This window comes from Monopterus albus, unplaced genomic scaffold, assembly GCF_001952655.1.
Source record: "Monopterus albus unplaced genomic scaffold, M_albus_1.0 scaffold171.1, whole genome shotgun sequence".
In the NCBI taxonomy this organism is placed as follows: domain Eukaryota; kingdom Metazoa; phylum Chordata; class Actinopteri; order Synbranchiformes; family Synbranchidae; genus Monopterus; species Monopterus albus.
The window spans coordinates 312,625-337,030 of record NW_018128051.1 but is presented as its reverse complement, the minus strand read 5'-3'; the positions used below and the strand labels follow the sequence as shown (position 1 = coordinate 337,030).

The following is a 24,406-nucleotide window of genomic DNA, read 5'->3' as shown; positions in this document are numbered from 1 at the left end:
CCACCCCCACCCCCAAATAAAACTTTGACATGCTTTGAAAAACTATCAGAAGCTTGTGGTCAGGCTAAAACCTGCAAAAACAACAAAATACTCCTTTAATGACCGACCTTCTTTATATTACGTTGGAACTCCTTGTGTCGAACAGGCAGGGTATGGAAGAGCTGCTGCAGGCTGACTGTGGTGCCTTGCTGACGTGGATGAGGAGACTGTTGCACCAGGTGACCTTTGTTGTCAAACACCAGTTTGGTGCCCACCTGGCTGGACTCATGGCATGTCACCACACTCAGGTCACTGGAACAAGGAGTTGGAGAGAATGTTTGTTGATGATGTAACAACTAATTTAAGTCTGTGCACAGAATAATAATAGGATTTTACCTCAAAGCACATAAAGAGCTGAGGGCTTCACCTCTAAAACCAAATGTTTCCACGTGGATGAGATCAGAGAAATCCTTTAGCTTTGACGTGTGATGCTTCAATGCTGTGGAACAGATGGAAGAGGTTTCACTTAACCAAAATGATGAGGTAGAACTGGACTAAATGACTGAACTGACAAAGTTGACACTTACTCAATCCTTCAAAGTTGGCCTCCTCTACACCTTTGCCATTGTCTGACACATCCACTTGTTCAGCTCCACACTCCTTCAGCTTCACATCTGGAACATGAAAACCTTGTTCAGGCATGAGGTCAGACATCGATGGTCCCACTTCACTTCCAGGTGGACTTCTCTTCCACTAGATTGAAATTCTCAATGTATTTTGTCACAAAAATGTTTACTTTGTTGCACTTCCTGAAAAGATGAAACATGATTTCTTTCATATTTTAAGCAAAATTGCTGCCCTCTATTGTACTGGATTGTAAAACAGGCAGCATCCCATTTTAACAAAGATAAAACAACCTATAAATAAAGTTGAGTATATCTCTTCATACCAATGTTGGTGGCTCCTGCATCAATGCTGTTTTCCACCAGTTCTTTGACAGCAGTGGCCAAACTCAGCACCACCTGTCCTGAGCAGATCTGGTGCACTGAGTGCTTGTCAATGGCCTTGATAGTTCCTGCAGGTTCAGAGCTGCTAAAAAGAAAACAGGCATTCAGTAGCAATGTTGAATAATAACTTCCTCCTCTGCTATATTTATATTGCAGCAACACATTTACAAATGCACAGCTATCAAGAAAATAACAAGGATGTTCTAAGCTCCTGAAGCTATGCATCCTCTGACATGTGATGAGGACATCATGATTGTGGGCAAGTAAATGTCAAGTTTTACTAAAGTTAAAACTACTTGGAAAGCTGGCTGCGATGCCCAGAAACCTATATGACAACAGAAGTGACTGGGTCTAAAATGTAATGTGTTTAACATTTAGATTTCCGTGGTGCAAAACCAACCATACCTGCAAGCAAGTTAAATAAATACTAAGGTAGCTAACTTACCAAGCATCAGCCATCTTCAAGGAATGAGAAGCTTCAAGAGGAATTCATTCATAAATTACTATGGGACGGAAGAATGCAAGAGACAACAACTTATAGGCTGTCATTTATGTAAATGTAGCTGTTTTGTTTTTAACTGTTAGTGACATCATTTTCGATGCATCCGCTTCACTACATCACGTTATAAACAAAAGTGATCTACCGCGCAGAGTACACAGGTTGTTCGCGAGGTTCAGTCGTGCGCAAAAATGCGCACTCTTACTATTAGATCATAAGTAATAATATAAAATGTTGGACATCTATAAAAACGAACTCACAAAACTAACACCAAACATAAGACTGATAGCAACGTGAAACCAATGACATCGCTGTACATAATCAACACCGTTGCCTCAAACTTTGTAGCATTTCATCATCAAACAAACCGGAATTGATGTTAGGGCTCGTGTGCAATTACCTCATACTGTAAGAAAACGAATAAATCGATCGTTCTTTGTTGCCGAGCCATTTTCAGTTACTTAACGTTATATAGCTCTATGCTTATTAGAACTCAACACGTACACATATTTATTTTTATGCCGTAATTTTGAGTAAAACGTTTTTCCTATCAGTTACTCTTGCCTTTAGTCATGCATATTGCTAGACGGGCCCTCTATGGCTGCTAAATCATGGCCGTCCGACACATTGGGGGTTGTATATGGTGCTTTTGAAGCTTTTTACAGTTTAATACGATGTAGACAAACATATGAGAAGCTAGAATTTATTGAATAGTTTAACAAATAGTAACGCATCGTAGTACAGATATGAGATATCTGTTTTAAAATAAGTACTTTGATTTATTGATTTCTCATCATTCACATACAAAAAATGTACAGCTCAACGTCCAACAGCGTATTCCAACGTCGGCCGGAGGAATGTTCTGGCAAGCTTTTGGTCCGCCACAACCTTCCACCAACCCAGAGACATAAAGGAGAGACCAATGTTAGCCTCTTAAATTTGGCAAGCGAAGAGGACGATGAAGTCCAGTTTGACAGTAAGCAGCCTTAACTACCACTGCTTAACTATGTTTCTAAATGCTATTTTATTGCCTCCTCCTTATTGCTGGAGTTCATTTGCGATTTCAAGCATCTGTCCACAGCTGCTCAGCAGTTATTTTATGCATCACTCATTCCTAATTGAGTTCATGGGTTTGGGGAGTCACCTGAAATCACTTGTAAGAACTTAATGAACAAATGTGCCCCAGTAGTCCCAAATTTCTGATCTAAAAAGAGATCATATTCATTCAGTTTGCACAGAAAAGAATTGAATAGAATTAAAAAAATGTTCAGCCCACACTCCACTGTCATGATGACATGAGAGTAAAGAGGTTTCAGATGAAACAGCCTTGCCTTCCCATTTTGGCAAGTGTCTCAGCTTGGTCATGTGTTCATAGAGTACAGTAGATGGAGGAGGCTGGTGTAGGCTGGACCAGGCAGATAAGCATTACTGTTGTGCACGCCCCTTAAGTACAAACAAGATCAGCTCAGTTTTTGCTTTGGGGGTCAACTGAATAATCGCAATTACAGCTCTGAGAGCTTAATAGTTTACCAAACGTGTTTTTATACAGAAAAATGAATGTAGGAGATAAAAACATTGCTGAAATGATTGCAAAAGTTATTGAAGAAGGTAAGACAGTTATAATTTTATACAAACAAATATTGTTGGTATGAGTATTTGATTTCATTGGAAGTAGAATCGAGGTAAATAAAATCTAAATTGTGCTACAATATTTGGTTTGAGTCTTTTAAAGGCACATTTCATTGTAATATATATATATGCAAGAACAAAACCAGCTTCTTTTTTTCTCATTTGTAATTTCTTTTTCATGTTCAGCTTCTGACACAGATAATAACCGTGAGGTGTTGATGGCTGGTAGACATTACCCGTCCATCCAAGAGTTTGCCTCAGCAATCCCCAACCACCTTCTCCTGGGGTCTTTGCTGGAGCACCTGTGCTTCGTCTATGAGAGCAATCCAGCACGCTCACGAATGCTGTTTAAAGGTAGGCACGGGGAACAGTAACTAGTTTAAAAAAACATCTGTAACAGTCTGTGCCCACATCAGGCTTTGTAAGGTATACTGATATGATTGTTGTTCCTCTGACAGTCATTGGCCAACGCTTAGCAGCCATGAACCTCCTCTCACCTTTGGCCATAAGCGATGAGTTCAGTACCGTCAGGCTCCAGCACAACCGGGCCTTCACTGAGCTGCTTAATGCTGCCAGCTCCTCATTGTGCCCACAGGTAAATGGACATGTAGGCAGATTATACGTTACTGGACACCAAAATTCTTTAAATAAATTATGTATAGTGACTTGTTTTATTTAGTATAAGAGATGTCAGTAAGAGCACTGAGCAAAGCAGCACAGTCTGGTGACAGTTTACAATTAATTAACTTTGTACTGTTTATTTTATTGTGCTCTGCTTTCTGTGTTAGTTGTTGTCATGTCCATGGTGTTATCACTCTGTTTATTGTCTTCTTATTTTACAGGGTCTCAGCTCAAATACACACAATCCTGCTGTAAGGTAGGGTGCACTTTTTGAGTACTTATGAATGTTAAGTTGCCTCCAAGGCTCATGTAAGTCGTTCTTCTTTTTGCCCTCACATAGACCTAAGGAGGAACTGTTTCAAGCGCAGACATCACGGTATCTTAGTGAGTTTGAAGAAATCTGTAGACTTGGAAAAGGATCATATGGAAATGTTTTTAAGGTATTTTAGTCCATTCTACTTCACACAATTTTTCCACCAAACTCTTCTAAAGAAGTGCTTGACTTGAGTCGATCAACACGCTCGTGTTATCATTTTGAAGGTTATGAACAAACTGGATGGACAGTATTATGCTGTGAAGAAAATTCTCATCAAAAAAGTCTCCAAGGATGACTGTATGAAGGTGAGTCATCAGTGTTTTATCAGCGGACCATTTTTAAGTCCAAACGTAGAGACATAATAGGCAGCCCCTATAACAACTGTGGTTGTTTTGTTTGCTCTAGGTCCTCAGGGAAGTCAAAGTGTTGTCCAGCCTGCAGCATGTAAATGTTGTGGGCTATCACACTGCATGGATGGAACATGTTCAGCCTGTGACATGTGAGTGTTTAACAGCTGTCCCGTAACATGTTTGTTTCGCTGAAATGAATGAACTTAGGGCTCACAGAGTTTGGTGAATGATAGCACTGTGTTATTTGTCAGAGCAGCTTTATGTTTGAACTGCCTTTGTTGTTATAGATCCTGAGTCTCTCCTGCCTGCACTGCAATCATCTGGACAACAGGACAAGTAAGATACATCTACACTAATGCTAACTTGTACTGGAATGATCTCCTTCTTTACTGGCTGATGACTTTTTGAAATGATACCACACATTCATAAAAAAGTTACAAACCAAATAGTATCTAGTAACCGACATAGGTTTGTCCAAAACTCTGTTTTTTTTTTTTTTGTAGCTCTGATGAGATCACTGACTGCAGCAGCAGCTCCTCTATAGTTTTTCAAAGCCTCAGTCAAGCACAGACAGATGCTGCTTCAAGTGCCATCGTACCTCAGACAGAGACCCAGGCAGTCAAAGCTTTAGTTCCAACCCAAGAGAAGGGCCAGGTGGTGTGTCCCAAGACAATGCGCCGCATCCCTGAGAACTACATCCCATGTGTATTCCTGGGACAGCAAGGTCCCATGAGGAGCTTCAGATGTCCTGTTGCAGGTTGGGAGGGCTCAGTACTGTTTGAGGAGGAGTCTAGCAGAAGTAGCATGGAGCTGAACAACAACTCCTACATCAACAAAGAGTGTCAGCAGTGGGGTGACCAACGCACAACAAAGCCTTCTAAAGAGGTAGAGGCTTATAGTGGCCTTCAGGGATTAGACTAATTACTAGAAAGATAAAGATCACCATGTTTTACTGCCTACTGAAAGTATAAAGTGTATTTTTTTTCTTCTTTAAAAACTGTGAAATATACACATGAAGGAAAGTTTGAGTTATGGTTCCTCTATGTCTGCAGGTACAGTTTCACCTCATGCTCTACATCCAGATGCAGCTGTGTGAACGCTCACTGAAGGACTGGATCACTGAGAGGAACTCCAGGCCCAAAGAAGAACAAGCCTCAAGATGTAATTGTTTAACACATTACACATAACTTTGCAATATTAATTTGTCCAAATGTACTTAGTAAAAGAACACAAATTTAGATTGCTAATCAGTTTGTCACATTTACCAATGACTGCCAAAATAATTCATGTGCTAATTTACTTTATGTGTTCTGAGTTATATATGCTACCTTTTTATTTTCAGGTCCTTATGTCAGTGTTGATTCTGAACACACTCTGAGCCTGCTGAGGAACATAGTTGAAGGAGTGGAGTACATTCACTCCAGGGGAATCATACATAGAGACCTGAAGGTAAGGTGCTTTGATAGATTTTATTTGATTAGCAGTGGTTTGACACCGTTTGTTTGAGGTTATCCGATTTAAGATTTCTCTGTAGAAGAACGTAAACTTTTGCTGTCACAGGCAGTTTGCACCGACGCACATTTATCAGGTCATACCAAGTATATTATTAATAGAATCCTGTTCAATATCAGCCACAAAGGAGATGTGTGTATTGTTCCAGCAATTGAAGACAAAGTCATATAACTTGGCAGGCAGCATTTTACTCTGTTCTCCTATCTTACCTCGGATATGTTTCAGATAAATATCTTTCTTACAAATATCCTGAAGCCTCCTTGGCTGCTGAATGAGTTTTAGTAGCTGGTCTCTCTGCTTAAAGAAGCATGCTAGCGTCAAGGTCGAGGGCAGGTGGCCTTTGTGGTTGTAGATGGTGAGTGGGGATGTCAGGCTGAGGAGTTTCCCCAGCAGAGAGCTGTTTCTTACATTAGGCGTGTGGTTCAGGAACAAAAACAGACAGCTTTCTCCTGCTTGGCTCAGCTTGCTGATGTCAGCTCCGTACCTGAGCAGCAGGTCCACCATCTCCTCATTGCCCATGATGCACACCTCCTGTAAAGGTGTCATTCCAGCCTTGTTTTCTGTGTTGGGATCGGCCCCGTGCTCCAGCAGCTCAGAGATGCAGCTGGTGTCCAGGGTTTTAGTTGTCTTCATAGCCATTGCTGTAGACGCTAGGTGCAGAGGAGTGTTTCCAGAGTGCTTCACCCCCTTGAACAAATGTAGGAATTTGCATGAATGTAATGTAAGATGTAGAATTTTTAGCTTATATTTTACCATGGTTAAAAGCACAGAAAGGTCATTTTCAGTAGCAACTTGATCCAAAAGATGTTGCAGCTGCACAGAGATTTTCTGTGTGAAATATAGTTTTGTTGTTGTTGTTTTTTTTCTCAAACATTTCTATGGATATGTTATAACAAAATCTTCATGTAATCTGGACCACTGGTCAGCAATTATGAACAAGTATCTTTTATACTTTGTGGCAAGTTCAGATGTTTGAAACACAAAATAAAACACAGTCGTTCTTAATAGTCCACTGGATTTAGTATTTTTAATGTTTTGTTTTCAATCTCGAACCATATTCATGAATAATGTTTTTGTTTTTTTTTTTATCTTTATCTTAATAAATTAGTCCTGAACAGAGAGGAGTGTAATTTCTGAATTATTTACAATTTTTTATAAGACCTTTTGATTTATGGCTGTGAAAACATGCATTTTACAAATAATATTAAAAAGGGCTCTGTTCTGTTGAAGTGCCCCAGTAAGTCACTGTTGTTATCAGTGTTAATTACACCTGATCTTTTTCCCACTGTCATATTTGATATGACTTTTGTTAAAATGCTGACTGTGTTTATATTTTGTGCTTTATTGTAAGAAAATCAGCAAAAATAAAAATTTCAATAATAAAGTGTTTAAAAATTACGGGACATGCCAACTGCCACAAACAAACAGAGGAAAACAACAAACCATGTTGATGTCTGCTCCCTGCCTGATCAAGCTGGTTATAATGCCCTTGTGGAGGATCCCAGCGGCCATATGCAGAGGTGTCATCCCACTGCTGTCCACAGCATTTAAATCAGCTCCATAACTGGCCAAAATATGGACAGCAGACAGAGCAGCGTAGCGCACAGACAGGTGAAGAGCTGTCTGGTGACTCTCCCCCTCCATCTAGGAACCACACATACCTTAGGCAAAATATTTCAAGAAAAATTGCATTCTTGAAAAATTTCTAATCTTTTTTTTTCTGAATTTATGTTTTAAACTATTCAAAACCTTTACATATTTAAATATTTACCCAGCACTGCAAATTACTCATTGCTTGTGACTTTGATAGTCTGGGTGGTCCAGCTGGGATCTGAAGTAACTGTGGTATACCTTCTACTGCTTAAATTTGTGCAAAAAGGTGCTAGTTATTAGTAAAAAAAAAAAAGTCACCTCTGCATTAATGTTAACACCATACTGACAGAGGAGCTGTAGACAGGCCTCTGCCTGCCTTCGTGCACTGTTCACAGTAGTCTGGAACTTGGAATCTGGTTTTGGCCGAGTAGCCAGGATGTTCGGCCAACTCATGATCACCAAGTGCAGTGTGCTTCGGCCGAGGTGGTCCCTGTGACAGAGGCAGAGACGGTGAAAATGGTGCAGGTGGAGAAATGTCAGCTTTCCTTTTTACCATTGAACAAATGACATGCTTGCTATTATACTAGGTGTCACTTTGCATGAGTTGAATCTGCAGCACTTGGAATGGGAAGTCTTCACAAAAAATAAAATTAGACTCTTAATGTATATCTGAGATTATTTATTTTGGGAAATAAGCTAAAAGGCTAAATTCTACTGACTTACTTTATTTGTTATTTATTGAGGGGCTTACACCATGAAAGGTGTCAGTGTGTACCGTAATATCCGGACTATAAGCCGCACCCACTAAATTTAAGACGAAAAAACATGTTGTACATAGTCGCAGGTGTCTATGTTGTAATATGAGATATTTCGACAGCCAGATCGATCGCCTGTAACTTGAAAGCTGCATCATATGCATTTCGTCGTGTGTTTTCTATGATGAGGGTGTGTGCATGAAGCGAAAAAAGAAGCAGCTTATAGTCCAGAAACTACGTTGCATACACTTGCCCATGTGTGTTTGTCCAAACCTCATTTCTGGGTCCGCCCCTGTTAACAGCAGGCTCTGCATGCACTTTACTCTTCTGTAAGAGGCAGCCAGATGAAGGGGAAGAATACTAAGGCCCTAAGGCAGGACAAGACGAGACAAATTGGGATTTGTAAAACACAAACATAGTGTAGGCTAACACTGCTGTACAAGAAATGCTTTCTTTTTCTTTGATTATCACAAATTGAATTATCACACTGGAGCAAAAACACACAACTGTTGTACTAATCGTGCTTTTCGTGGTTACCACTGCATCTAAATGCATAGCTATTTCCTATATGACTTGTTGATATAATATATAAAATGCTGTTTTTTTCCATGTGACAGTTTTATGTAAAGCTTAGAAGATTTCAGTTCTCAAAAGTAATTTAGAAAAAAATCGTTGAATTTTTGCACTTACCTTCCAGAAGATTTTTCTGAGTGCACTGTCTTGTACCTTGGTGAGAAAGTTGCTCCCGTGCTTTTTTGACATGTCTTCAATATGTCCAGAGTCTTCATCTATAATCGCAGGATAGAATTCATTGCTGTGAAATGTGGTAATGTTACCGCTTCTGTCTCCGTGTTCCTTGTGCTCCTCCAACATGATCAGACATCGACCCTTCACTGCTGTCTGTGTTTAGTCTTTTGCGGTCTGGTTTTTCTGGTTTGCGGAAGCATAACTTTCTCAGTGAGATGTCAGTGAATCTGGAGTGAATTTTAAATTAAAACCTTTGTCAGGTACTTCTTGTTTCTGTGTGGTGTTTTCAATTGCTACTTCTGTTTTCAGCGTTTGGTGCCTTCAGTCAGTGGGATTTCGTCATACAAGTCCTAGACTTGCGTGTCTAACTTTGATGTACAGCCTTCCTGTTACAACTGATAACTTCTTGCCACATGTGGGAGCCAAATATCTGAACTGGTGACACCCTCTGCAGTTGTTAAACCAGTTGCTTGTAGCACTTCAGTGTTTGACTTAGGAACGTAGAGGACTCATATACTAACCCAGACATCATTTGAAATGTAGGAAATGTTGTGCAGTATTTTAAATTTCAATAGGGTAGTTGACATGCTTCAAAGCAGCTGGTTTTTTTCTGAATCGCTTATCCTTTTTGCAGTGGATTCGTCTAGTGTCATAGTTGTGATGCATTTATCTTTTCCTCAGAGACTTGATGGACAAAATATATTTGAAAAATAAGTGTTTTATTTTTTTATTTATTTTTTGCCCTTAATATTTGTCTGAAATGCTGTGATCTCCATGCAAAAGTCTTGGAGTTTTTAATTTTTACATCCAGTCATACAGTAATTGGAACTCATAGAAATGTTTTGTTTTTCCCATAGCCAAGGAACATTTTCCTCCATGGTCATGACTGCCATGTTCGGATTGGGGACTTTGGTTTGGCCTGCAGGGACATTATCGTAGATGGACAGAAAGACACTACCTCTCCCAGCAGCGGTAATACCACACCTCTTAGCATGCTCTATTTTTATGACACAGTACCTCTCAGAATCACCAGTGGATGGCGCTGTTTACTTTTAGGTCACACTTCTGGCATATTTTGCAGATTCCTCACATACAACAGGTGTTGGCACATTTGTGTATGCTGCACCAGAACAACTGAAAGGCTCTCATTATGATTCAAAGGTAAACATTAATAGTACAGCCAATTAATTATCATGAATTTAGACTTTTTCATGTAACACATGCCAGCATTATATTTAATCATTTTGAACTATTATTTATTCATTAATGTCCATTGTTGTTATCACTTCTATCACATTTTAACAGCTACACTGAACATGAATATATCTGTGTATCAATGTTACTTTCCCAGTCAGACATGTACAGCATCGGAGTACTTGCTCTTGAGCTCTTCCAGCCCTTTGGAACAGAAATGGAGCGTGTTCGGACTCTTGGGGACCTAAGAGAGGGGAAAATCCCAGATTCATTCTGCCACAGATGGCCAGTCCTGACTAAGTATATCATGAGGTTGACGAGTAAAGAGCCCAGTGTTCGTCCCACAGCCAGCCAGCTTCTACTGAGTGAACTCTTCTGCAATAAAGACATGGTACCTAAAGATGATGATATATGTTAAAAATTATTTACCTCTATGACTTTTTTGTTATTACCGATCTGAAATCTGTTCAGTTGTCTCAAAAGAAGTGTAAATTAAATCTATGATTACTTACAATGTACAGTTCTTGTTTTACTGTATATGTGGCTACACTGCGTGTGACAGCAGAAAGTGCTCTTTTGGCTCCTAGGAGGATTACATTTGCATCTGCAGTAAAGCCCCTAATAATAATTACCAACCATTGTTTTTTCACTTCAGGTAATCCATGGTTTGCAGAGAAAAGTTGAAGAGCAGGAGGAAGAGATTATGCAGCTGAGGGGACAGATCAGTCGGCTTCAGAGCTCACAAGTCACAGTTCATTTTTCTGAGTTGGACAAGACCTGAGCTTTAAAAATCTCAACAACCTACAGACTGTTAAAACTTGATTTATTCAACCACTGCGGTACTGTTTTGGTGACTTGGTACAAGTGGTAGAGTGTGTGTATGTATGTGTGTGTGAGAGCACACCTGGTGTACACCTGGATAGCAGGGTGCAATTATCTATCTTCATTCACCTGTTTAATAAAACATATTTATACTGTGTCTGGTGGGATTAGTAATGATTTGAGATGTTGCTTTGAAAATGATGCATGTACAGCAAGTTGAAATTTGGGACACTGGTTCTTGGATCTATGCATGTGGTTTATGGTGGTTAGGTCACAGGAATGCACTCATATTTTCAAAAACTTTTAAGACTGGAAATGCTAAGGGCACACAAACATTTCAGCATAAATATAGCAGTCTGTGCTATCAGGTCAATCTGACAGTCTTTTTTCCAAATAACGATGCTGGGACCACGTATAAGATATATGTATTTGTATAAAGCGTATAATGTTAGTTGTATATCATGTACACAAAAGTCAGTGGTGAGTACATGCCACGGATCGGATCAAAACGTTCCTCACATAAATGTCCGAATGAGCCAATCAGAGACTTCGCTTTATTCCAGCTACCCGGATGTACCCGTGGGGCAATTATCTACGTCATTGTTCACCGCCGGACACCCGCTGGAAATAAGGAATGGATTTACAACCGCTTGTAATGTATTCATAACATATCCCAGGTAGGTGTGTAGTTGTTTTTACGATTAGGTGACACGTAAACGGTGCAGACGTAACATTATGGTAGGCCTGGGTGGCAGAGATTTGTTGTAGTATCCTTACACCGGTTCTCTGTCATGTCGGAGAGAGCAGCGCAGTGAGCACAGACAGCCGCCGGTGTCGAGCCCCTCCTTTCTCCTGTAGCTAGATGTCCCCTCCTTGCTCTGGCCCACACATCTCAAATCTAATTTATTTTTAAGTGGGATAAGAAAACGGCTCTAAGACATTTATAGTTTACTATATTACTGTCCGCCAACGTCCATCGTGCCCAGCTAGCTAGCAGCGTTAGCATCAATGCCGCCGCACGTAATGTTAGCTGCGTTCTGTGGCTAAGTAATCTGTTACGTTCGTCGTTTCCATGGTGTCGGTGTCTACTCGAGCCATCGCCTCTCATCAGCAATTTTGGTCCAGTCTTCAACAAGATATTTGTGCTTGTAATCGATGCTCTGTGTCCCACAGAGGTTAAAGAAGGTTTAATGCTTCTCTTGTTGAGGTTTAACGACGCTGCGTGTTACAGGCCTAGCAGCCGTCTGTTAGCCAATATGAACCAGTTTGCCGGAGCAGGTGGGACGGAACAGCTGCTGTTGTAAACGTGCTTCCGACCAGGAAATGTCCCCTGTCGGGCTTTTGAACAAGTGACGTTTGTAAATTTGAACGTATTAAAGATAGAAAACAATGCATCTGGCAGTGGTTTTTAACGTTAAAGGAAACATTGCAAGCCATGTAACTTATCGTCAGTCAGTTTTTACATATAACAGGATGGTGAATGAGAAGCGTGGAACTGTTAAATCCTTGGCTGGAATCAAGTTTGAGTGCTTCCCTGAGAGCGTGAACAAACTGGGGGTCTCGGTTTTTCAGTTTTACATTTTCCAAAGATAAATGATAATCCAAAATGTACTCGTTTTTAATACTAAATGTTAGAGAACTGAATAGCAGGGGAAATGCTAATTCACTGGGGTTTTTTTTACTGCATTTAGTTACATTGAAATGTTTTAGCTATGCTATTTGGTGATCATGATTAAAATGTAATGTAAACTAAATTACTGATAGGTAATATGATTTCTAAGAGCAAAAACTTGTATAATCCACTGTGTATTTCACTTGTGTAGAACATTTTATGAAGTTAAGGAAATTGTATCTGTCCCCTTAAATACAAGACATTTATTTTATGGCACAGTAAACCACACACAGGTGCAGCAGCAGAAATTAAAACTTTGGAATGTATCTGCATTTCCTACAGCTCCTAAGGTTGTACACATTTTTTGCCCCTCACACAGCAATGAGCAATGACCATAGTTGACAGATCTTCAGAAAAGTCTGACCACGAGTCAGTCGGGTGTAAGCGATCCCCCTTCATCAGTGGAGACGTGGGGATGGACGGCAGCTGCTCCAGCAGCTGGGCAATGGGCTCTAACATGCCCAGTGACTCTCCTAAACTGAAGGCTCCAGGAGGCTGCCTGGGCCCAATGCCCGGAGCTACCGTCTACAACAGTGCACCGTCCTCTGTGGACCGGCCCAAGGAGCAAGGTAGAAGCGATGGCTTTTATCAGCTATGTGTTTTTGATGTGTGTCTTCAAAGTAGGGGACAAACAGTTTGGAATGTTGAAGCATATTCTATTTTGTGCAGACCTGATTTATACTCTGTCTTGGCATCCAAGTGGCATACTCTTGCAAGCAAATTGTAAGCTGGTACCCAGAAATTGTTCTATTTACATAATACAGAGCTGTACTCATGAAGCTAAACTTTTTCTTACTGTAGGAATATGACACAAATGCTTTTGTGGGCACTGTGTTGCTGCTTCCACCCTACTTTCATTCATCTATTTACATAACCAAGACAGTTTTGAAGTTAAAGTTGAATCAGTCATTTGAGGTTGTGACGCAGATGGTGTTTTCTGATAAAGAGCAGCACAAGCAAAAGGGAATTACATGCTGTCTTGTCTTTTCTTCTTCAGCTTCTTTTACAGTCTTCCTCAGTTGTCAGAATCACATTTCAAGTGATAGCTATGACTGTGAGGTCCTGATGTTCCTTAACCATGTGTTAGGAAGGCACAATAAATCATTTTGTGAGTGTGATTTAGAGCCCTGTGCAATATCAGGCTCACGTGACCATTCTGCTGTTTTCATTAATAGTGAGATCCCTTGCATCAAACTAAGCACTCCCTTTTCCTCGCTAAGCTGCATTAACCAATAACTGCAAAGTGATTTATTTCTGCCTCAACTGCAATTCGGCACTAGGTGTACAGGGCAGGCAGCACAGCGTTTGAGAAATAGTTGCAGGAAGGCACCGAACATTTTTCACAATGTCAGACACGTTGGATTTGTTTTTGTATCAGTCTTTTCTTGCTGTCTATAGCTCATGCCGTAATGTAACGCATCCCTGCTGTTGGTTAACGCAGCTTAATGAGGAAAAGGGAACGCTTGGTTTGCTGCCAGGCATCTCCCTGCTAATGCAAATACAGCAGAATCATGTGAGATTGAGATCACACATGGATCTAAATCATGCTCAAAAACAATTTGTCATGCAGCCCTACCATGTGTTAATACTTGCATAAACACTGCATCATATGTACACATACTTGTTGAATTCCTTGACCTGGTAAATATATTGAATCTAATTTCTGTGTGCCCAGTGATGAGCAGTGGTGATGGCATTGACTTGCCCCAGAAGGTCCTCTTCTCTCCAGAGCGACTCAACTTGAAGTGGACCCAGGTTCATCGCATTGGTGCAGGCCTGCAGAACATGGGGAACACCTGCTTCCTTAACTCAGCCCTGCAATGTCTCACCTACACCCCTCCGCTGGCCAACTACATGCTGACACGGGAGCACTCCAAAACATGCAAGTAGTTCATTTTGTGATGCTTCTTTGCACCAAGCATGTTCTTGTGCAATTGTACACTAATGCATTATCAGTCGTGGTCACTTAACAGTATGTATGAGCTGCCCTTTTATCTAAATGATGTTTGCTCATCAATGTTTTGTTCATCTGTCCATGGTACAGGTCATGAGCCAGGGTTCTGTATGATGTGCACCATGCAAAACCACATCATTCAGGTTTTTGCCAACTCTGGGAATGTTATTAAGCCCATTGGTGTGCTCAATGAGCTCAAAAGTAAGTGTTTGTCTGTAACTCTGGAGTATTGAATTTTAGCCCTTACACAAAATATTTACCCATAATAAAAGACAGGAGGTGCTGTGTGGCTGTTTACCTTTTTATTTTGGAGGGAAAATTTCTAGTCCAAGCTAGGATGTAGAAACCTGCAGTTAAAATAACTGGTGGCATTTACCAAGTTTACATGTCTTCCCACTTTGTGTTTTCTCACACAGGGATTGCAAAGCACTTCCGCTATGGAAGTCAGGAGGATGCTCATGAGTTTCTGCGGTACACAGTGGATGCTATGCAAAAGTCCTGCTTACCTGGAACCAAGTAAGTTTCATCCTAAACTGTATGTGGTATAAGACATGGATAATACACAATCATATGTTTACTTTTCCCCAGTTTCCACATGATGCAGCTGTGTGGCATTCCGTCTGCATTGCAGTCACTGGAGCTGATTGCTGCTAGTCTAGTTGATGATTGTGATTCCACCGGGGCCCGCTGTGTCGCGTCTCCACTCTGCCCTGCATACGGCTCTTAGGTCCGCTTCTAGATACACATCTAGACTTTTTTGACAGATGCCGTATCTGGGATGCTTCTGACAAAGTTCGACCCACCAATCTTACCTATTTGAGGCGCTCCGTGTTGGCTAGTTTCATATTGCTAGTATTGTCATTGCGCATGCTGACTTTACCTGCAAGTCCTTTGTGTTACACAGCGGTGGAAAGCACATTTGCCAGGTTGTCAGCAGTATGCCGCTTCAATATTACTTTAGCCTGAAGACCAGCACTCTGACACTGTAACCATTAAAATTAATTGTAGTCTGTCTGTAGGCCACAGCACAACAAAGTAGTTAATAAGAACAATAAACAACAGACAAAAGAAATCAATTATCTACAAAGCCTACTTACTCAAGAAGCTCAAAAATGAAGAAAAATATCCTACATGAAAAATCAGCACCACAGCAAGCTGCTCTGCAGACGGAGCCAGCAGATGATGAAGCTGCACAGAGGACAGATCAGATCCGTGTAGCAGATGGAACGCAACACAGCCGCATCCGGTGGAAATGTGGGGTTAGAAGGGTTGGTTTTTGCAATAACTTTTTTCAACACTGAATGCGTTGTAAAAGCTATCCAGGATCAATCATGCATAATAACTCATGTAGATGCACTAAAGGACTTGTTGCTCTGCTGAAATATGTGAAATCCTTGTAGAGCTTTTGCCTAGAAAGTTAGATATCCACATGAAACCTACCTGCAACTTTTAACTAAAAGGTCAGCAGTGTATCACACATGCGTTTGATATACTGCTGACCTTTGTTGTTCTCAGGAGACTCTTAAAAAGTGATTTTTAAGAACCTAAAATATCAAGTTGATTCTTATTCTGCGCTGACTGATGGCCTCTCAACTAATTACTCTTGCTCCAGTCCCTCTCTTTCTCACTGTTGCTCTTTGGGCAGCAAATATTTTGTAACTTTACAAAAGTGCAAAAGCATGTAAAGTTACATTTTTCTTCATACCAATATAGCCAGGAAATAATAATCTATTATGTTTAGATTATGTCACTACTCTTGTTGGTTGTGTTTTTTTTTTTTATTTTAATCTTTATATTTATTTTTGTTAGATTGGACAGGCAAACTCAGGCAACCACTTTCATCCATCAAGTATTTGGCGGTTACCTAAGGTCCAGGGGTAAGTTGTTAGTGTGACTCTTCTACCTGATATCATGTTTTCCTCCTTTACTACACTTGACACTGATCTGTCTTTTTCAGTTAAATGTTTAAACTGCAAAGCGGTTTCAGACACATTTGACCCATTTCTGGATATTACTTTGGAAATTAAGGTAATTAAAGATAATTCCCAGGCACTTTAATGTATGATATGTCTGTGTTTTACTGTGTGCCAAACCAGTTCATTCAGGTTTTGTCAGTGACCTTTAGAAGAGTACCAGACCTCAGAAATGATTTTTCTGTCCATGCAGATGGCTCCTAGTGTCTCCAAAGCTCTGGAGCAGTTTGTTAAACCGGAGCAGCTAGATGGAGAAAATGCCTACAAATGCACCAAGTAAGTTGTTTTACAAGTAAAATAGAATTGGCAAAGGCAGCACGAAAAGGGCCAGTGTTCACAGAATATTTTTCTCTTAGGTGCAAAAAAATGGTCACAGCCTCAAAGAGATTTACCATCCACCGCAATTCCAACGTGCTCACCCTCTCTCTTAAGCGCTTTGCCAACTTCAGTGGAGGCAAAATCACGAAGGTGCCATAACACATGTGGACTACACTGTCCAGCAGTAACATGACCTAGTCATAGGACAGCACCATAATGTATTGCTGCTATTAAATGAATATTTGAGTGCAGTTTGATATTCATCAGCTTTTTTTTGACATCAGGATGTGAAATATCTCGAGTATCTGGACCTGCGGCCCTTCATGTCTCAGTCCCAAGGAGAGCCCCAGTTCTACGGGCTGTACGCTGTGCTGGTCCACTCTGGGTTCAGCTGTCATGCTGGACACTACTTCTGCTATATTAAGGTACTAGCACTGTTATGGACTACTGTTCTATCAGGATTTTGCTTCTGTTAAGTGCATATGTTACACTCCACTGATAACTCACTTTATCAGAGTTGATTGCAGAGCATCTACAATGGTCTTAACAGACCAGGGTCTTAACCATGATGAGTATTTTTCCAGGGCTTGTTTGACTACCTGTACTCTGTCAAATCTCTTCTCATATTTAGCACTTTAAAATACAGTTGAGACTGTTGAAATGGAAATTGTGTAAAACCAAATCTGTTGTCAACCCAGACAACTCTTGTTGTTTCACAGGCAAGCAATGGTCAGTGGTACCAGATGAATGACTCTTCTGTGTCTCTCAGTGACATCAGGTCTGTTCTCAACCAGCAGGCTTATGTCCTTTTCTACATCAAGTGAGTAAACCATAATTGTTTCTATTTGTTTGGTCCTAAGTCAGTATAGAATTTAACAAACATTTCACTGTAGGGTTCTCCCCTGTCAGCCAGAATATGCTTTCCAGTTCTCCGGTAAAATGCAACTGGTTGAATCCTTTAGTCCCTTTCTTTTGTCACACCAGGTCCAGTGATGTGAAAAAGACAGGTGACTACAGCCACATGAGTCATAACCCTGGCATCCCTGGTCAGTCATCTCCACGACCACTGGTGATGCCACACATAAACACCACCATACACCACAACAACATTGGCTTCATAGGTCCCCAGCTGCCTCCACACATGACCAAGGTAATGCAGACTTATTAACTAACAAGAATATTTGACAGATTAAAATTTATTTAAGATGTGTAGTCACTGTTTTCAACCAACACATTCAAATCATGTTACTTTGTTTTACCCTCAGAACACTCTCCATGTCAATGGGAATGGATCTCTGAGGAGCTACCCCTCCGGCTCCAAGCCCAGCACCAGCAGCAATATTCTGGTAAAACCTAGCCATGGACTGGCTTCTTCCTCTTCCATCTCCCATTCAATCAGTCGGCCCACAATGATCCCAGATCACGACAAACGCCAGAAGCTTTCATTCTTCATTGGACAAGGCAAACAGAGCCGCTCGTTGTCGTCCTCGTCCTCATGCTCTTACAGCCAGCCGTCCTCTGCCAGCAGCAGCTCCTCCTCCAGTTCTTTATGCTCCTCACAGTCTACCTCAGACATTCGTTTTGTTCCACGTCAGCTTAACCACATTAACGGCGCATCTTGCAGTAATGGGGATGACCACGCTGGAGGGAATGGAGCATCATTCCTGGTACCGTATGGCCAAGAGTCTTCAGAGGAATCAGACCAGGAGAACTGTGGCGCTCTGGATAATGGTTGTTTAACCATGTCTCACCTCAATGGAAACAACAGAGCAGGAGCCGTCTTTGATAATTCTCCTGAAGCCACGAACGGAGAGTCGGGACTGCACCATAATGGTAACGGGTTAAATGGCTCAGTCTGTGGTGTCTCTAAATCAGGCCAAAACACGCACCACAAAGTCAATGGACACAACACCCCCAATAAGGTAAAGTATATGCTTTGGGTTTTTTTTTTTCCTCTGTCTTACAATGTGTTGATTCTTTGCATTAACAGTAGTTTTAATTTAATAATCATCCATTTTGTGCTCTTCAGATCTCTGGCGCTAATCACAGCACTTCGTCCTCAGTGGCTACTGTTGCAGTTAATGGACATGACAGTGACTATAGTCAAACAAGGTACGATAGCATTCTAACACTGAATAGGACAAAAAGTTTATCAGTTTCACGTATGTGACAGGTATGGGCAAACTATTGCTTTTCTGCTTGTTTTTCTTGCATTTTGCACACCTAAAAGTTTAGTTAAAAGAATTATGTGCTTGTCTGTTTTCTTTAACCAGCAAAGAGGCGCTTAATTCTGCCTCATCCCAGGCCAGTTCTTCTCAGAGCATCCATACTGCTGCCAGTGGAAGCCAGCACCTCTCCACTTCCGTCACAAGGGCTAAAACTTTGTCTGAACCCCTGCCTCAGCATACAGCACCCTCTGCTCTTAGCGCTCCACCTTCACCTACTGCTACAAAGAGTCATTCTGTGGCATCCAGAGAATCTGCTTCCTCTTCTGCACATTATGGCAACACTGCAGCCTTATCCACCCTGCCAGATTGCTCCCAAAGAACCACTGGGGCCTCTCCACAGAAAGATAGCATAGATTGGGATGAAGCCAAGGATCTACCACAGACCAATGGACCGTCAACAGGGACTGAAGGATGCACTGATACTAAGGAGCAGCACCAATCTAAGCCCAGTTCCAGGGGCAATGAAAGACGATCTTCACGAGACAGACTATACTCTGACTGGAGCAGAGACAGGGGGAGAGACTACAGGGACAGGAGTCAAGTGCGAGAAAGTGACAGTGATCGTCATCGGTACAGGCGCGAGTACAGAGATCACCATCGCTCAGACAGGGATCGTCTGCCTTCTAACAGCCGTTACCACAGGGACTGGGAGTCTGAGCGTCGCCGGGAGCGAACTCCCCACCACCCCAGAGAGCGTGATCGTGACAGGTGTTCTCACCATTACCACCACTATCACCACCGATCCAGAGAGGACTGGGAACGTGAGCGCAGAGGATACGGTTATCCCTACCATGAGGACTCATATAGCCGCTGGAGGTGGCAGCAGGACAGTCGAGATACCCGAGGGATGAAGGACAAGAACAACGGCAGGGAGAGGGACTATTACCCTTTAAAAGAGGGGCCTGCCACGGTGCCAGAAACATCCTCAAAGTCCAAGGGCTCACCCCCTTGGCCTCCACTCTCCACATCTGAATCAGCTGCAGACAGGGAGGATCAAAATCAGAAGAGGCTTGCTGATAATCTTAGCAAGGAGAGAGAAGACAGCTCTGAGGACCATCATGCTAAAAAACATAAAAAGAGCAAGAAAAAGAAGAAGTCAAAGAATAAAGACAGACACCGTGAGAGTGGGTGAGTGAGACTAATGATAGTTGATCAGTTATTGTAGCAGCTTTTCCAGCAACAATAGTGATAAAAACCTTTGTTTCAGCATCGTAAAATTGTAAAGCATTGTAAAATGTGCCACACGTCAAGAGGTGTGAACCTTTTCTGATGCGACTGTATGCAAATAGAATTCACATTTGAAGGCTTGACGTATTTTGACAACTGCATTAACTAAGGTTGTGATGATGTGAACTGAAATGATTCTTAAATGTAAGAGTAAGACTGAGTTGAAAAGATATTGATCAATTTGAGCATTCTGCAAAAGAAAAGCACATCAGTAGACTATATGAAATTAGTTTCCATTAATATCATGGGTAAGCAACAATAAGGCATTTTTTGATGGATGAAAAATCAAACAAAATCCCAAAAAATATCTAGATATAATTTTTTGTCAATATTGCACACCCCTGCTTACCCCTACCAGGCTCTCGCTCACATGCATTGGAGTGTTCCTCAACTTTCTTACATAGTGTAGTGTAACCGGGCACTCGTTCAATCTGCTGAGCTCTGTGTTCGTGCAGGGCTGCAAAGCCAGGTCTCATTCACATTGAATGGTAGCTGTCATTGGCCAGCCTCCTGAATCCACGTGTGAACAAGTAAACAAGACAGTTGAGAAGTTGCAATTTTTCCCCTCTAGATCTATGACTATGTTTAGATCATTTGTAAACTAAATGATTCATCACTAGTGAGGATAACGGAGCAGGAGCCCTATGGTATTTATCCCCCAGCTGATGGTTGATGCCTGATAGCAGTTTTGGATTTAAATCATGGTGTATTTTCCATCTTCCTCTAGAACCTCTGACATGGATTCAGATAGATCCACTGAAACAAAAAAGAAGAAGAGGTGGCGGCAGCGAGACAGCAATGCGGAGGAGCGCAGCCCAGGAGCAGCTCAGAGCCACAGGTACAGAAGCAGTGAGGAGAGGGAGAGCCGCAAGCGACATTGCTATGACAGAGACACTAAGCATGACAGTGGGTTTTCACCAGAGAAACGCAGGCGCACAGACTACACTGATGGCAGTGGTGACCACCCCTCACCTTCATCCGGTTCAACTCACCACCATCTCAATGGACACACAGGTATTTTAATATCCAGAATCACGACACATAAATGCTGCTGAGGAGTTCGTCAGTTTAAAGTGTTGATCCTGTTTCACAGGAAACGGTTACAGCCGAACCAGTGGTGAACACAGAATCTCCAGTGTCCTGAAACACTGACTGTGAGTAGGTGTCTTTTTTTTTTTATGCTTGTTATGGTGTGCTCTAGTAAAACAGTGGGAACTCCTATTACAGGCACATGTTTTAGTTCCTAGCTCTGCAAACAAGGCCTCTTCCTTTTCTTTACAGACATCAACACCATTTTAACAACAGCAGAGGAATGACAACTTTTTGATGAGGTGCTTCTTCATTGCAAATAAGTTGTATTTTTACCACAACTAGTGTTTTAAATATTCAGATTTTTTTAAGGTGTTGATTTATTTGCTGTAATTCTCCTAACTATGGTTAAAGAAAAACTGCCACCTGTTGAACATTTATGATGAAAAATATTAATATATACTTGTATGAACACAAAGAAAGCCTGGAGCTTAAACATCTCAGCTGCTGCTCAGTGGAACTCAGGACTTGTTAACATCCACCACCGATATCCACCTGCTTTACATCAGAATGAAACAAAAAGGGAAACGGCATTGCCCAAGAGAGAACTGTAAGGCGGCATGTTGGCTGCAAGTGTAAGATGTCACCATATCTACAGAACTGCAATGATTTTTCTTTCATCCCACTGGGAGCGGACAAACTATTGGGGGGGGATATTGATGAATGGGGCAGACGAGTGCAATGGTGGGAACAAGGCTTCGCTGACTGATACCTCCACTTTAACCCTGGACAGACTTGAGGACATTTCCCAGCCTTTTTTGTTTCCATTTCGCTGTGAAGCCTAAGATTCACTCTATCATTTCTAAACTTTTTCACAAGGTGCAGAGTTTTCTTTTCTGGAACATGACTATCACATTGAAAAAGAAAAGCATCAACAACTTGTTACTGTGGCCGTGGACCATTTGTTTGCTTTTTAATGAAAAATGGTTTGTCTTCTAGCATCAAAAATACTGTGAATTTAATTTTGAACTGTACTATCAGTTATTTTTATACATAAAAATCCTGTATCAGGATTATACATCAATGTTTTGGTTTACTTTGTTTTTAGAGAAATCATGTTAAATTGGACCATATTCTCTACTCCAAAGTTTGAGTATGGTTTGCTTTTGTTTGTTTGCATCTTGTTTTCAACTTCAGAGAGAAGTTGAAACTACTGTTATACTTTTAGGTTTAGCATGTCTGAAGTTATGTTGTATAAGGTAAAAGCCTTAAAATACACTTGTTAATGTCAGAAATTGTAATTTGTTCCTGGTCTTTGTTCAGTAGCTGCATTGAAATGAATGCAAAATGCTGAGTAATGAGTTGCCAGGGATTTTTGAAGAAGTTCCTTTGTATTATACTGCACAGATTGATTGTATTTGAGCCTCGTGTTGAACTTTCCACTACAGTTGAATTATGATCTAGATACATTGAGGATGGAAATAACACTTCTGTATTCACATTTTGTTAAATCCACAGAGTAGCTGAGCTCACCATCATTCATTTTAACAGTTTTTATGTTTGAAATAACCAAAGACCTGGTAAGTTGGAGTCCAGCTCTTCTTCGTGACTTTACATGCACACAAACAGTTGCCTGTTCAGCATGAATTTTTATTCAAACTCTTCATCCAAGTATTCAGGAGAGGTTTTCCCAAACCAAGATCTAACCATATTTTGACCTGAAATTTTCACATGGAAGCAAATCCCCACCACAACATTTGAGGGTACACTCACTGCGCACTTTGCAACTAAGCATTTGAGAGGGCACAGGCTGAATTTTGTAAGTGCAGAATCAGCTCAGAGCATAATCCAGGCAATCCATGCTCCTGATTCTATGCACTCAGATTTCTCCACTGGGGTTTGTGTGAAAGTCTGTCTGTGCCAAAAGTTCCAGAAGTTGTGAACACTCTTCAGTTTGCAAATCAGACTTGGAGGAACTAATTTGTTAGAGCAGAACTAGAGTTCAGAGCAAGGGAGGATCCTTGCTGCTCACTCAAATCATTGTTACACTAACGATTCCGTCTTCCCTTGCGCCGAAGTCTGTTTCTGCTCTTATAAATCCATGCCTGCAGGCTCTGTCAGATTTTTCAAACTGAAGAGCACTTGCAACTTTTGTGCACTTTCAAAACGTTTTGCATGGACAGACATTCGCACAAAGCCCAGTGGAGAAATCTGAGAGCACAGACTCAAAGGAGAGTATGCATGGCCTGAATTACACTCAAATCTGTATTTTGCACTTAAAAATCTGTCTGCTCCCTCAAATGCAGTGTTGCGCTCAAAATGTGGTTAGAGTGCCCTCAAATGTTGTGGTCAGGATTTGCTTCCATAGCTGTAGCGCATCAGGAAGACTGGCTGTGGTTTGGTTCCATCAATCTGGGAAAAACAGTCCTCAGCTTGCAGTCAGTGTTCACAACTGGACTTCTGTCAATTCCAGTATCATTAGTTTCACCTTTTCCAAGGGTATTTTGAACCCAATTATATCCTATATACTGAACAAAGTGAGGGTTTTCTTTCATACACCATGTATTATCTGATCCTCAGTAATAACAGTATGCTCTGCACAAGGTCCCTCTTCCACTGTTGTTAAATTCCAGCTGTCAAACTAAAAAGGTGAACGGGTATAGGCTATGGCCAGTATGATTTACATGCTACATAAACAACTTAAAACTATGTACATTCTATACTATACATGCTTAATGTAAGTCAGGGGCTGCCTCTTCTGTTAAAGAATAAAATAAATACAAAAGAAATGAACTTGATCACGGATGTGGATCTTCAACATGTAACATTATAGAACTAATACAAAGACTGGCCACTTCAAAGGGTCGGTACACTTAATGTTAAGTATCATTCTCCAACCTGTTTCAATGTCTTTGCCTTTGAAAAGGAAATAAGGCGGTGTACTACAAATGTAAAATGATTTGAGCTTTCATGTTCTAGAG

General features: G+C 41.1%; 4 protein-coding genes across 10 annotated transcripts in view; 2 read left to right on the top strand and 2 right to left on the bottom strand.

Annotated features, from left to right (window-relative positions):
* pms2 (PMS1 homolog 2, mismatch repair system component) overlaps positions 1-1,844 on the bottom strand; it is a 5,717-nt gene extending 3,873 nt beyond the window's left edge. The window contains 5 exon segments of the mRNA XM_020615876.1: positions 108-291; positions 376-478; positions 567-653; positions 929-1,071; positions 1,432-1,844. Coding sequence (XP_020471532.1) covers positions 108-291; positions 376-478; positions 567-653; positions 929-1,071; positions 1,432-1,445 — 531 coding nt within the window. The 5' untranslated portion in view covers positions 1,446-1,844.
* Positions 1,845-1,852: 8 nt separating this feature from the next.
* eif2ak1 (eukaryotic translation initiation factor 2-alpha kinase 1) lies at positions 1,853-11,181 on the top strand. 2 transcript variants are annotated; one of them, XM_020615873.1, is made up of 16 exons: positions 1,853-1,893; positions 2,304-2,461; positions 3,301-3,468; positions 3,573-3,709; positions 3,957-3,991; positions 4,076-4,175; positions 4,276-4,356; positions 4,457-4,550; positions 4,689-4,737; positions 4,905-5,286; positions 5,454-5,562; positions 5,744-5,850; positions 9,866-9,980; positions 10,090-10,169; positions 10,360-10,593; positions 10,858-11,181. In XM_020615873.1, the coding sequence occupies exons 1-16, from the start codon at positions 1,862-1,864 to the stop codon at positions 10,981-10,983; spliced, it is 2,007 nt and encodes a 668-aa protein (XP_020471529.1). In that variant the 5' UTR covers positions 1,853-1,861; the 3' UTR covers positions 10,984-11,181. The 2 variants fall into 2 exon arrangements, with proteins under 2 accessions (XP_020471529.1, XP_020471527.1); XM_020615871.1 differs by lacking the exon at positions 1,853-1,893 and adding an exon at positions 1,914-2,128.
* LOC109969168 (ankyrin repeat domain-containing protein 61) lies at positions 5,862-9,857 on the bottom strand. Its single transcript, XM_020615875.1, has 5 exons — positions 8,952-9,857; positions 8,535-8,629; positions 7,825-7,996; positions 7,357-7,557; positions 5,862-6,600 (listed from the first exon to the last, which is right to left on the bottom strand). The coding sequence occupies exons 1-5, from the start codon at positions 9,132-9,134 to the stop codon at positions 5,986-5,988; spliced, it is 1,266 nt and encodes a 421-aa protein (XP_020471531.1). The 5' UTR covers positions 9,135-9,857; the 3' UTR covers positions 5,862-5,985.
* Positions 11,182-11,272: 91 nt separating the features above from the next.
* usp42 (ubiquitin specific peptidase 42) lies at positions 11,273-23,742 on the top strand. 6 transcript variants are annotated; one of them, XR_002276229.1, is made up of 19 exons: positions 11,273-11,701; positions 13,016-13,265; positions 14,372-14,578; positions 14,741-14,851; positions 15,067-15,166; positions 16,460-16,527; positions 16,608-16,678; positions 16,817-16,899; positions 16,980-17,091; positions 17,226-17,366; positions 17,640-17,761; positions 17,926-18,091; positions 18,207-18,863; positions 18,971-19,053; positions 19,215-20,297; positions 21,124-21,410; positions 21,490-21,550; positions 21,678-21,727; positions 21,905-23,742. XR_002276229.1 is itself a non-coding variant. In XM_020615863.1 (18 exons), exons 2-17 carry the CDS (start codon positions 13,025-13,027, stop codon positions 21,546-21,548), a joined length of 3,570 nt encoding a protein of 1,189 aa, XP_020471519.1. In that variant the 5' UTR covers positions 11,273-11,701; positions 13,016-13,024; the 3' UTR covers positions 21,549-21,550; positions 21,678-23,742. The 6 variants fall into 6 exon arrangements, 4 of the variants coding, with proteins under 4 accessions (XP_020471519.1, XP_020471516.1, XP_020471518.1 ...); XR_002276230.1 differs by having other exon boundaries at positions 21,490-21,554; XM_020615863.1 differs by having other exon boundaries at positions 17,661-17,761; positions 21,678-23,742.
* Positions 23,743-24,406: the final 664 nt, after the last annotated feature.